The 14,086-nt window shown below is 35.2% G+C and overlaps 1 protein-coding gene across 1 annotated transcript; it reads left to right on the top strand.

Moving 5' to 3' along the window:
* Positions 1–3,888: 3,888 nt before the first annotated feature.
* Positions 3,889–5,325, top strand: LOC146913357 (uncharacterized). Its single transcript, XM_085720917.1, has 2 exons — positions 3,889–4,285; positions 4,367–5,325. Exons 1-2 carry the CDS (start codon positions 3,889–3,891, stop codon positions 5,323–5,325), a joined length of 1,356 nt encoding a protein of 451 aa, XP_085577043.1.
* Positions 5,326–14,086: the final 8,761 nt, after the last annotated feature.

The raw sequence follows: 14,086 nt of genomic DNA, 5'->3' as shown, positions 1-14,086 counted from the left end.
ATTTATGATGAATGGATCAATATTTTAAAAGGCCAATTTAGTAAAAGTATTATTCTCTCTTTCATTTATACATTTGTCTTAATATCTCTAAAATGGTCAAATTGATCACTTGTTTTGAAAATGAGTGAGTAATGTTTTTGAAACTAACTAGGATAACACCATGCACACTCTTTTAATTTTGAGTGATTACTTTTGTACAACCATTTTTAGATAATTTTTGAAGAAACTCTTTTTCTCTCTTTTTATTGAACTAAAATAATATACAGATAGAAGAAAAAAATGAAAGAGAGAATAATAATATGATAGAAATTTGTCCAAAAATTATTGTTGAAATATTACTTCCCTTTAACTCTTGACACAACAACATATACTCATCCTTCGATTTTCTTAATTGGTTTGCTAATATGTGTTACAAGAATGCACGTTAAGTTAACTCAAAAATAAAAAGTTGTTTTTGAGAAAACAATCTTTAAACTTTTAAATAATTCATCTGTAATAACTTGAGCAATCAAAATATAGACAAGTAGTCATTTTGATACTTAAATGTATAACAAATAGTCATAATAGTCCCTTGTCATACCCCAATTTTTGACCTAAGGTCCCACTGACACGCGTCACGTGACCCTAATCGATCCGACTTTTCAGTGAAAATTTCAGCAGAGAGGTATTTTAAAATACCTTATTTTTTGGTTCCGAGTCGGGCCCTCTTCCCTCTTTATTTTTTATTTTTTAATTTAATTTTAATTTCCATCTTTTATTTTAATTTTTAATTAACTTTAATTTTAATCTTTATTTTTTTTCTTATTTCTTTATTTTCAATCTTATTCTTTTTTATCATTTTATATTAAAATTAGTCTTTATCCTGTTTCTTTTTTATTTTATTTTAATGTCCGATAATATCAAAAAAAAAAGAGTTCAAATCCAAAAAACATGCAATAGTTATCCGTTTTTTTTTTTTTTGTTTTATTATTTATTTTTTAGATGATAAATCTGTCCCAATCCAACAACAGCTCACGCTACCAGGAATACAGCTTTTTTTTTCCTCCTCTCCAAGCCACATCTTTTGCTGCTCTTCAACAAACCCTAAGTCCCCAATCCTAACACTATAAAACCAAACCTGCACACACACAATTGGAGGCAGCAACACAAACAATGTCATATTTTCATAACCCTAGTTTTTTCAGTTTTGAGTTTTATTTTAATTTCAATAGGAACCCTAGCTGTCGTGTTTTTAATAGTTCCCTAGCTGTCGTGTTTTTAATAGTTCTGAATGATGTTTTCTTTTCAATAGAAACTTTCAATTTTCCCTTATTCTTTGCATTCCCGTTACTGTAGCAGCAGTGCCTCCAAATTTAATTCTAATTCCTTATATGACATGAGTTGAGGCACCCGTATCAATATACAATTTGGATTGAATTCCCTTGTGGTGCCGTTTTACAAATCTGTTTTGCTACGTGGTTGCTTTCTTGTTTGCTGCACTTATTTATTTAATTCCATTTGCCGCCTTGTTTCTCTATGATATATTCAATTCCAATTCTTGTTAATGCTCCATCGTTACTGTTGATTTATTTGATTCCAACTCCTATTACTTGATTTCAATCCTTATTAAATTTTATTTTATTTTTGCTGCTACGTTCTCATTCCATCCCAATTATTTTTTCTTGTGCTTGTTCCATTTCATTCAATTTAGAATTGTTGCTGCCATGTTATTACCCAATTACCTTGTTTCATATTGCTACACTTTCTCACTTTTTTTTTTGGTACAAGGCACTTTCTTACTTTAAATTCCAATTGTGAATCATTGCTGCTGCTACTGTGTCGTATTATACATATACTCTAATTGTTGCTGCGTGGTTGTTTAGTTTCCACTTCCAATTGTTTTGAATTGTTGCTAGCCGCTGCTGCTTATTTTATTTAGAGAATCCATCAAAGTGACAGTGTTTGCCGTGGCTGTTCTATTCCGTTCCGATCGCAAGGCTGTGGCTGCTCTCCAAAGTTAAAAGGTTTTATCATAAAGAGAACTGGTGGCCCCCTTGCATTTTCTTTATTTCTGCATTTTATTATTTTTATGTTTATTAGATTAGGTTGCATAATTATCATTCATTTATTTATTGCATATTTATTTTTATGTCATTTAGAATGTATATTTAGGCTTTAATGTAAATCATTCATGCATTTTTTAGTTTAGCACTATCATCTTTCATTTTTATTTACTTATTATCATGTCATTTATTTTTATTGCACATGACTTAGAATGTAAATTTAGGCTTAATGTAAATCATGCATATTTATTTTCCCCCCGCAGACTTTAGAATGTATATTTAGGCTTAATGTAAATTTATCATGCATATTTATTTTCTCGCAGACTTTAGAATGTATGTTAGGCTTAATGTAAATATCATGCATGTGTGCGTGTGTGTGTATGCTTTATTTTTATGCTCTATAGTTTAGGTTAAAGGTTTTTGTGGGGATCCAACGTCACCACAAAATACCTACGTTTTTATTTTTTTTGCTCCGATAGCTTTAATTTTAGTTTAGTTATTATTCAAAAACAACAAAAACATGCAAATAGTTCAAAAACACAAAAACATTTTCATAAACAAACCTTGATCTTAAATCAAGTGACGTCTTTTTTTCATTTTATTTTCTTAATCAAATATCAATCAACTTAACTTTATTTCGAGTCCATTTTCTTTCAAATTAAAAAACACAAACAAATTTATTTGCCATTTGGCTTTTCCATTTTAAAACCTTTTTCAAACTAATAAAAAACACACAACCAATCAAACGTCAGTTTTTTAACCACGAACTACGTGATTTTGATCCCTCACGGGTACGTAGGCAGAGGACACTCGTCCTTTCAAATCAATAAAATGTAGATAATTAGGTCCTCCTTTATTAATCATTTCAAATTCTTTTTTTCCTTCAAAAAAAATGAGCATGTTATAGCACATTATTTAAATAAAACTAAAAGGTTCCCGTAGAGTACTACGGACATAAAGGGTGCTAACACCTTCCCTTTATGTAACCAACCCCCGGACCCCCCAATTTAAATAAATTTTTTCAAAGTCGTGAAATAATTAGTGAGTCAATAAGCTAATCAAATAGCCTTGATCTCCAAAAAATGACGCGACAGAAATGGCGACTTCACTGGGGACCCCCTAGGAGGGTTGAGCCTAACTTGGTCTTATTTAACTATTGTGCTATAACTTGCTTAAAAAACAAAAATAAAAGATGGAAATACGTGTATATCTGTTCATCCTTCTTCTTTCTCCTTTCTAACGTGAGTAGTGAGATAAGTCCTACACCCGGACTTGAGAGAAATTTAAGATAGGACGGTGGTATAATCATAGTGCCTTGCCAAGAGTGAATTTTGGTTTGTGACACATGTGATAACCCCACTCAACTTAGGAATCTTGGAAGTATACTATGTTGGCATGAGTATTCGTGTTTGGCATGTTATTTTCAAGTGACTGTCGAAAGTTGAGGACCTTTAGTTACCTTTAACCCCTCTTGGCCTTTTAGGACGTGGTGCGGTGGCTAATCATGAGTAATCTTGGTTTAGTTGATACGCGATACCACACTCAGACGAGACTTTCTTACGAATATTATTGGAACGGAAGTATTTCCGTAACCTGATGGTGTTCGGAAGTGGTTGATAACTCTGGGAACTTGGTAGAACCCGTGATACAGGTACATTTGAAAACCATAGTCCTTACCAATGGCGTTTTTTCCCTTGACTCCATCATTATGGGCCTAACCTCACTGTGTTTTCACCGTTTGTGTAGCATATTCATGCATACATGCATTCATTCATAAAACTTTCTTTTTCATCATCAAAATATCGAAGGACTTATATGAACTTTTTTTCTTTTGTAAACATCATAGATGGAAATTCCTACAAGAAACACTAGGAAGTATACTTTCCAGAAGCCAGATGTGGCTAAATTAAGGGAGCTAGGGAGGAAGGTAGCTAGCCAGGATGATTTTCGCGAACTTCATGGGAAACTGCTGGATATCCTCAAGGTAGATGTTACAAAAGGCGTCTTGGAGACTTTGGTTCAATTTTATGACCGTCATTGTCACTGTTTTACTTTCCCAGACTATCAGCTTGTCCCTACACTAGAAGAGTACTCTCATTTGATAGGTATACCAGTGCTTAACAAAGTACCTTTCAGCGGCCTTGAACCCAATCCTAAAGCCACAACCATTGCTAAAGCCCTCCATCTTGAAGCCTCCATCGTAAGAGATAATCTTATTGTCCAAACCAAAGGGGGTCCCTCAGGTTTCCCCACCGATTTCCTCTACGATTAGGCTTCCATTTTTGAACAGTCTGGCGCCAACCATGCCTTTTACTCTGTCTTAGCCTTACTTATCTATGGTCTTGTGCTTTTCCCGAACATTCCTAATTTTGTTGACATCCGTGCCATCCAAGTTTTCCTTACCAAAAACCCCGTCCCTACTCTTCTAGCAAACACCTACCATTCCATCCATGATCGAACTCTTGCAACTCGTGGAGCTATCCTTTGTTGTGCACCTTTACTCTACAAATGGTTCGTCTCTCATCTACCTCAACCCCGCTCTTTCATAGCCAACCTTGAAGGTACTCCCTGGTCTAAAAAAATCATGGCCTTGACAACAGCTGATATAGTTTGGTACCATCCAACCTGGGATGACGGGACAGTCATTATCAGATGTGGTGACTATCCCAATGTACCTCTCATTGGTATGGAGGGAGGAATTAGCTACAATCCCGTCCTTGCCCGACATCAATTGGGATACCCAATGAAGACCCAACCAAGTAACCTTGCTTTAACCAATGAGTTCTACCACAATGACGGTAATCACCTAGGTAAAAGGGAGGAATTTGTGCGAGCTTGGCGGAGTATTCACAGACTTAACAGGAACCAACTGGGAAAAAGGGATAATTTTCTGCACGGATCTTATATTCAGTGGGTCATTAGTAAAGCTGTCCAGAATCAGATGCCTTACACCGTAACGAGGCTCGTATCCGCAACAATTCCATCATCATCTTTACCCTTACCCTCTAAGACTATGGGGGAGCACCAAGAACGATTGGCTGATAAAGATCGAGAAATTGCCACTTGGAAAAGGAAATATGACGGGGCTATGCTCATGATGGAAGACAAAAATGAAGAAATAAGGAAGCAAGAAAGTGTGATTCTCCAATTAGGGCAACAGGTGATCGAGAGAGATGATCTACTCCAGGAGAAGGACAGGCTGCTTAAAAAGCATATCACTAAGAAGCAGCGCATGGATTCCATGGATTTGTTTGACGGTCCACACTCAGATTTTGAGGAGTAGTCCACTACAAGAGCTCAAGAGTTTCCCAGATGTTTCACCACTTTATGTTATTTTCTAGCTTTTTGTGATGAACTTTGGAGTCTATCCCTTGACTCAGTTTTGTTAGAAGGGAATTATCTTGCAGTACTTTAATTAGTCAATGAAATTTTCAATTATGATGTTTACAAATTTGATTTTACAAGTCCTTCGATAAAAAAATAATAATAAAAAAAATGTGTGTCTATTTTTGCATAAGCATCATGCATCATTCTGCATTTCATAGTCTCAATTTCGAGTCTCACATATTTATCTTTTCAATAAAAAGGTCAACCCGTTTCACAAAGTGGTCCGACTGTTCTCATCCAAAGTCGACTCGCACCTACAACACTCGTGCAAACAAAAAGAGTGAACGTATCAGTCTGAACAGGAACGCTCCAGGGCGAGTCAAAGAAGCCGCAGTTCCAGCAGGGGCACGAACGCCAACATCAACAACAGCCTCGACAACAAGCTCCAAGGATGCAATTTGATCCAATCTCAATGGCATATGCGGAGCTGCTTCCCATCTTGCTCATGAAGAACCTTGTCAAAACTAGAAAGCCTCCTCGAGTGCCTGACGAGTTGCCGGTTGGGTATCAACCTGACCTCTCCTGTGCCTTTCATCAAGGAGCACCCGGCCATGACATTGAGCACTGTCTCTCTTTGAAGATTGAAGTCCAAAAGCTGATTGAAGCCAATATATTGCTCTTCGAAGATTGAATTCGGACTTGCAAGCCACATTTGGGTCGTTTTTGATGTTCCTTCTACTACTTATCTGTTCAAATAATGCGTTGATTTGTTGTTTGCTGCTTTTCAAAAAAAAAACCTTTCGTTCTGCCCGAGACGAAAGTGAACTGGTGTAGGGCTTTTTGCTTTAAGCATTTTCATCATTAATAAAAAGGTCGTTTTGATCCCGACTTTGTTTTATTTTGTGTTTTTTCTGGAAAAATGGTAATACAAAAAACCAAAAAATGTAATCATTCTCAAATATCTGCATAATCATAACCTATACTTGTCAAAATCAATAATCAAATCATGCATTAATAAACCCGTTGAACACATTAACCATGTACTCTCTTCCAACTTTGAGTTCCCTGTGTCCGAAGCTGAAGTAGGGAAGGATGAGGAGACTCCCAATGAGATCTCTCACATACTGGGGGCATCTTAGCCGTCAAAGCTGCAAACAAAAATCAAGAACATTGTTCAGAAGATGGCAGTCACTCACAAAGACTGGCATGAGATGTTACTGTTGCCTCGCACGGATATCGTACTTCAGTACACATTTCAAACTGGGGCAACCCCCCTCCTTCCCCAATATGCAACATGGATGTCGTGCTTTCCGTGAAGGTCGAAGTCCCGTCAATAGGAGTTCTGCTAAAGTCCAAGCTTGATCGAATTTAAACACATGACGACGTTGTGCAAACATATCAAAAGAGGTTTGAAACAAGCTTCTAACAAAAAGGTTCGTCCCCATGAATTTCAAGAAGGAGACTTCATGCCTAAAAAGGTAGTACTTTTCAATCAGACTCCAGGGGCAAGTGGACGCCTAATTATGAAGATTTGTGTGCAATGACTCTTACAATCATGGATGGTGACAAACTCACACGTTCTAAGAATGCTGGTGTAGTCAAGAAATACTCTGTCAAAAAAATAAAAGCTCGGTAAGTCGTAAATCTTAAAAGGCGGCTTAGGCAAAAATGAGCGTCTCGGTGGACTGAAAACCCGAAAGGGCGGTCCAGGCAAAAATTAGAGACAAAAAAAAAATGATGGTTATCCTGATAGATTGAAAACTCGAAAAGGGCGATCTATGCAAAAGTTAAGGATCATGACAAGTAACTGCATCAGTCAGCACAGTCCACTTGGGGCATCCGGTCGTCAAAAGAACCTCCGATTCGAAGCATCTGCAGATCAAAGACTAGGGATTGGGGCATTCAAAGTTGTCAGAGAGTGTAACGGTTATTGTGTTCAATATACCTTCCCATATATTTACCATTTTCCAAATTTTTCAAAGATCCGTGGGGCCACGCCAATGGTAGGCCACTACTCAATTCATCAAATTTGAGCCTGTGCCATTTATTTGGAATTCCCATTTATTCTATTTGCAAAATTTCTTCTATTTTTGATGGCAATATTTGAAGCAAAAATTTCAAAATACAAAACTTTTTTTTACATCTTTTGAAAAGCGTGAACAACAAACACACTCTCTTTGAACTTATGAGTAGTTGAAGCGTACATCAGTATCCGCCTCGACAACGGTTACATTCCGAAAGAGAAACATTGCTAAGCACTATGGAGAGGACCTCTACTTCGAGCAAGATGCTTTCACAGTCATAAAAAAAATACAAAAAAGAAATACAAAAATAAAAGCTCGCTAAGTTGAAAACCCGAAAGGGCGGCTTAGGCAATAGAGAGCGTCCCGGTGGACTGAAAACCCGAAAGGGCGGTCCAGGCAAAAATTAGGGGCACAAAAAAGGAATATATTCCCGGTGGACTGAAAACTCGAAAGGGCAGTCCAGGCAAAAGTTAGGGATTTTCAAAAAATATATACAAAAAAAAATGAATGACTGTAAAAGCATTCCGCGCTGATTTACAAATGGCGGCTTCTTCCAGGCTGTTGGTTAAACAATGGGCTTTCTCCCCAAGATTCATCAGTTGCTATTCATCATTTTCAACCTTGTGCCAGGATTTACACCATCAACGGCTCGATTTGTTCACAATAATATCATCTCCAAGGAAGTTTGCTGAGTGTTTGTACTGCGATGTCAGTCTGCCTCCCACCTTACCATTCCTGTCTTGTTTCATCAAGTCATCTGTCATATACAGTCGTACAAGTTACATCCATACATTCATACATCCATTTATACAATCGTACATTCATACAGTAATACTTTCACACATTCATACACTCATGCCTACACAACATATACACAACATCAATTCATACATGATTGCATTAGTCACCAAAATCTTGTTTCGGTTGTGTCTCTTCAGTTCGATCTTCACTTATCATTGCGTCAATCAGCAAGTTTCTACACATAAACATCTGACATTTACCTTCTCATCATCAAAAGTGTCATCCCCAGTGTGTCTGGTCAAGAGATGTCACTCGTCAGTTTCAAGTGGCAAGTCCTAAACAACGGACAGCTTGAGTCTATTTTTATCCAGTGTCAAGTGGCAAGTCCTAAACAACGGACAGCTTGAGTCTATTTTTATCATGTTTCAAGTGGCAAGTCCTAAACAACGGACAGCTTGAGTCTACACTTTATCTTCTTTCAAGTGGCAAGTCCTAAACAACGGACAGCTTGAGTCTATCTTCATCCTGTTTCAAGTGGCGAGTCCTAAACAACGGACAGCTTGAGTTTACCTTTATCTTGTTTCAAGTGGCGAGTCCTAAACAACGGACAGCTTGAGTCTACATTTTATCTTATTTCAAGTAGCGAGTCCTAAACAACGGACAGCTTGAGTCTACATTCTATCTTGTTTCAAGTGGCAAGTCTAAAACAACGGACAGCTTGAGTCTACATTTTATCTTATTTCAAGTAGCAAGTCCTAAACAACGGACAGCTTGAGTCTACATTCTATCTTGTTTCAAGTGGCAAGTCTAAAACAACGGACAGCTTGAGTTTACCTTTATCTTGCTTCCAGTGGCAAGTCCTAAACACCGGACAGCTTGAGTCTATCTTTATCTTGTTTCAAGTGGCAAGTCCTAAACAACGGACAGCTTGAGTTTACCTTTATCTTGTTTCAAGTGGCGAGTCCTAAACAACGGACAGCTTGAGTCTACATTTTATCTTATTTCAAGTAGCAAGTCCTAAACAACGGATAGCTTGAGTCTACATTCTATCTTGTTTCAAGTGGCAAGTCTAAAACAACGGACCGCTTGAGTCTTTTATCTTGTTTCAAGCTGCCAGTCCTAAACAACGAACCGCTTGAGTTTACCTTTCGTCATGTTTCAGTTTGGAATCACATTCTATTTTCTTCAGTGTCATCCCCAGCGTTAGCTGTTCCAGTGATGTAACCGGTCAATTTCAATTTCAATTTCAATAGTGTCGTCCCCAGTTTTATCTGTTCCAGAGACGTCGCTAATCAATTTCAAGTGGCTAGTTCCGACAAAAGGTCAGCTTGAACCCTTTGTTTCAAATAGTGTCATCCCCAGCATAGCTGTTCAAGAGATGCTGCTAAGAAGTCTTGTCTTCATTAAAGCTATCACCCCAAAGTTTTGTCTTCACACAACTGTCAATACGGTAGTAGATAATCATTTTCCCCAGTGAAACTACATTCCCCATAGCGGAGTCGGATCCCATTCTTCAAACGAATTTGGGTATCCCGTCGTTGTTTCTCGTCTCAGTCAAGTCATCTTCGTTGTCCTGCATTCATACAAGCATTTCACGAGCATTCATAGCATCTTAGGTCCAAAATTGGTGTACTTTGTATTTAAGTCTCTTCGCTCCGATCGAATTAAAGATTCCATCTTCAAATCTTCGGACGAAGAAACTTAAATAGGGGCATCTGTCATACCCCAATTTTTGACCTAAGGTCCCACTGACACGCGTCACGTGACCCTAATCGATCCGACTTTTCAGTGAAAATTTCAGCAGAGAGGTATTTTAAAATACCTTATTTTTTGGTTCCGAGTCGGGCCCTCTTCCCTCTTTATTTTTTATTTTTTAATTTAATTTTAATTTCCATCTTTTATTTTAATTTTTAATTAACTTTAATTTTAATCTTTATTTTTTTTCTTATTTCTTTATTTTCAATCTTATTCTTTTTTATCATTTTATATTAAAATTAGTCTTTATCCTGTTTCTTTTTTATTTTATTTTAATGTCCGATAATATCAAAAAAAAAAGAGTTCAAATCCAAAAAACATGCAATAGTTATCCGTTTTTTTTTTTTTTGTTTTATTATTTATTTTTTAGATGATAAATCTGTCCCAATCCAACAACAGCTCACGCTACCAGGAATACAGCTTTTTTTTTCCTCCTCTCCAAGCCACATCTTTTGCTGCTCTTCAACAAACCCTAAGTCCCCAATCCTAACACTATAAAACCAAACCTGCACACACACAATTGGAGGCAGCAACACAAACAATGTCATATTTTCATAACCCTAGTTTTTTCAGTTTTGAGTTTTATTTTAATTTCAATAGGAACCCTAGCTGTCGTGTTTTTAATAGTTCCCTAGCTGTCGTGTTTTTAATAGTTCTGAATGATGTTTTCTTTTCAATAGAAACTTTCAATTTTCCCTTATTCTTTGCATTCCCGTTACTGTAGCAGCAGTGCCTCCAAATTTAATTCTAATTCCTTATATGACATGAGTTGAGGCACCCGTATCAATATACAATTTGGATTGAATTCCCTTGTGGTGCCGTTTTACAAATCTGTTTTGCTACGTGGTTGCTTTCTTGTTTGCTGCACTTATTTATTTAATTCCATTTGCCGCCTTGTTTCTCTATGATATATTCAATTCCAATTCTTGTTAATGCTCCATCGTTACTGTTGATTTATTTGATTCCAACTCCTATTACTTGATTTCAATCCTTATTAAATTTTATTTTATTTTTGCTGCTACGTTCTCATTCCATCCCAATTATTTTTTCTTGTGCTTGTTCCATTTCATTCAATTTAGAATTGTTGCTGCCATGTTATTACCCAATTACCTTGTTTCATATTGCTACACTTTCTCACTTTTTTTTTTGGTACAAGGCACTTTCTTACTTTAAATTCCAATTGTGAATCATTGCTGCTGCTACTGTGTCGTATTATACATATACTCTAATTGTTGCTGCGTGGTTGTTTAGTTTCCACTTCCAATTGTTTTGAATTGTTGCTAGCCGCTGCTGCTTATTTTATTTAGAGAATCCATCAAAGTGACAGTGTTTGCCGTGGCTGTTCTATTCCGTTCCGATCGCAAGGCTGTGGCTGCTCTCCAAAGTTAAAAGGTTTTATCATAAAGAGAACTGGTGGCCCCCTTGCATTTTCTTTATTTCTGCATTTTATTATTTTTATGTTTATTAGATTAGGTTGCATAATTATCATTCATTTATTTATTGCATATTTATTTTTATGTCATTTAGAATGTATATTTAGGCTTTAATGTAAATCATTCATGCATTTTTTAGTTTAGCACTATCATCTTTCATTTTTATTTACTTATTATCATGTCATTTATTTTTATTGCACATGACTTAGAATGTAAATTTAGGCTTAATGTAAATCATGCATATTTATTTTCCCCCCGCAGACTTTAGAATGTATATTTAGGCTTAATGTAAATTTATCATGCATATTTATTTTCTCGCAGACTTTAGAATGTATGTTAGGCTTAATGTAAATATCATGCATGTGTGCGTGTGTGTGTATGCTTTATTTTTATGCTCTATAGTTTAGGTTAAAGGTTTTTGTGGGGATCCAACGTCACCACAAAATACCTACGTTTTTATTTTTTTTGCTCCGATAGCTTTAATTTTAGTTTAGTTATTATTCAAAAACAACAAAAACATGCAAATAGTTCAAAAACACAAAAACATTTTCATAAACAAACCTTGATCTTAAATCAAGTGACGTCTTTTTTTCATTTTATTTTCTTAATCAAATATCAATCAACTTAACTTTATTTCGAGTCCATTTTCTTTCAAATTAAAAAACACAAACAAATTTATTTGCCATTTGGCTTTTCCATTTTAAAACCTTTTTCAAACTAATAAAAAACACACAACCAATCAAACGTCAGTTTTTTAACCACGAACTACGTGATTTTGATCCCTCACGGGTACGTAGGCAGAGGACACTCGTCCTTTCAAATCAATAAAATGTAGATAATTAGGTCCTCCTTTATTAATCATTTCAAATTCTTTTTTTCCTTCAAAAAAAATGAGCATGTTATAGCACATTATTTAAATAAAACTAAAAGGTTCCCGTAGAGTACTACGGACATAAAGGGTGCTAACACCTTCCCTTTATGTAACCAACCCCCGGACCCCCCAATTTAAATAAATTTTTTCAAAGTCGTGAAATAATTAGTGAGTCAATAAGCTAATCAAATAGCCTTGATCTCCAAAAAATGACGCGACATCCCTCAATGTATCAAAATTCGAAAATATTTTTTGATTGTGCATTTTGTTAGTTAAAATAGTCTCTAACATTAAAATAGTTTTTCGTTGCTGATCTTAACTCTTTTCATATATGACTAATATGACAATAAATACTTATAAGATTGACATGATAATACTTAGGTATATTGAATGACTGGAATAATAGTATCAAATGAGCATTTTAATCTAAAAAAAACTATTTTAATTAACATAATATAATCAAAAACTGTTTTAAAATTTATTTACACGTTCAAGGATCAAAATGACATTTATCTCATAGACAATATGATTATGAACTACAGTAGAAACTCTTTAATTTAATACTCGGTAAATTAATAAACTCTCTAAAATAATAAATTTGTCCGGTCCCGACTTGGGCCAATGTAAAAAATTGAAAAACTCGATAAAATAATAAGATAATAATTTTTCGGGAGATCCCTTTATAATTTTCGGTCCCAAGAAAATCATAAATTAATAATTCATAGAAACTGAAAAAAAATATATTAAGAATACATTGAACACATTTGTTCCTCTTGTTTACATTTACTGTACTTCAAAAGTCATTATTGATTTCCAATGCATATGAACACAGTAGTTACTAATTTACGTTGAGTCACAAGGTTCGCTGCAATGTAATTCTAAGAGGCATAGACTAATTTGCCTTTTTGTTTGGTATGTACAGTATAATTACTTAAAAACTCTTTAAATTAATAATTATTAATTTATCGATAAATTAATAACTCTCTAAATTAATAAATTTCTCCGGTCCTGACATTATTAATTTATAGAGTTTTAACTGTATATACTCTTGTCAAGGAGCATAATATGGGTTGATGTATGACAAGAGAAAGAGAACTACGGCAGCATCAGTCATGAGTCAGATACATTACTTTCATGAAAGTGATTTTCTACTTTCACTGAATCACACACATATAAAACAACTACCACAATTGTATGTTTCTGGGGGAAACAACAGAACGTGCAAAAAGCAATGTGGCACTGGGATTTATCTACAAATATCGATAAAACAAAAATGGGTGTTGTTAATATGTGACACTGAACTTCGTTAAAAAAATAGACATGCGACACTGAACTATTTACATGTTAATTAAGTTAGTAAGAGGTTAATTAATTGCTATATACTTTTCTTAATTTATGAGTTTTATAAAAAAATTGTGACAGTATCATATATGTAAATATAAGAAAGAAGATACGAAGATTATGTGAAGCAAAAACCAACCTTTTATGAGGTTAACATCTATCACCAGTTCATCAAAAATAAACGATGGATAGAGGTTATTCATTTGAGTTAACACAAATCAAAATTATTCATTTCTCTTTTACTCATTATGTTTATATATAGTGGAAAACAAATGAATGATTTTGATTAATGTCAGCTTAGATGTTAATCTCCTCTATCCATTTTTTTCGGATGGATAAGTAAAAATTTGCCCTATTATTAAAATGTTTGGAACCGGGATGAGAATGCTTAAACCACATAGTAGAAATTATCAATTATCAATTGGAACTTCAATGTGAACGTGCATTGAATTGCTTCAAAACGCCTAAACAAACGCACACTATATATTTGGCAAATTAGTTGCAATCAAAGTATAAGCTACCCTACTTAGGACAATAATGTGATCACTGCAA

The sequence above is a fragment of the Medicago sativa genome, chromosome 6, assembly GCF_051527215.1.
Source record: "Medicago sativa cultivar Bolivia chromosome 6, Bolivia_mono, whole genome shotgun sequence".
NCBI lineage: Eukaryota > Viridiplantae > Streptophyta > Magnoliopsida > Fabales > Fabaceae > Medicago > Medicago sativa.
The sequence above is the reverse complement of the archived record's forward strand: the minus strand, read 5'-3'. Positions and strand labels throughout refer to the sequence as shown.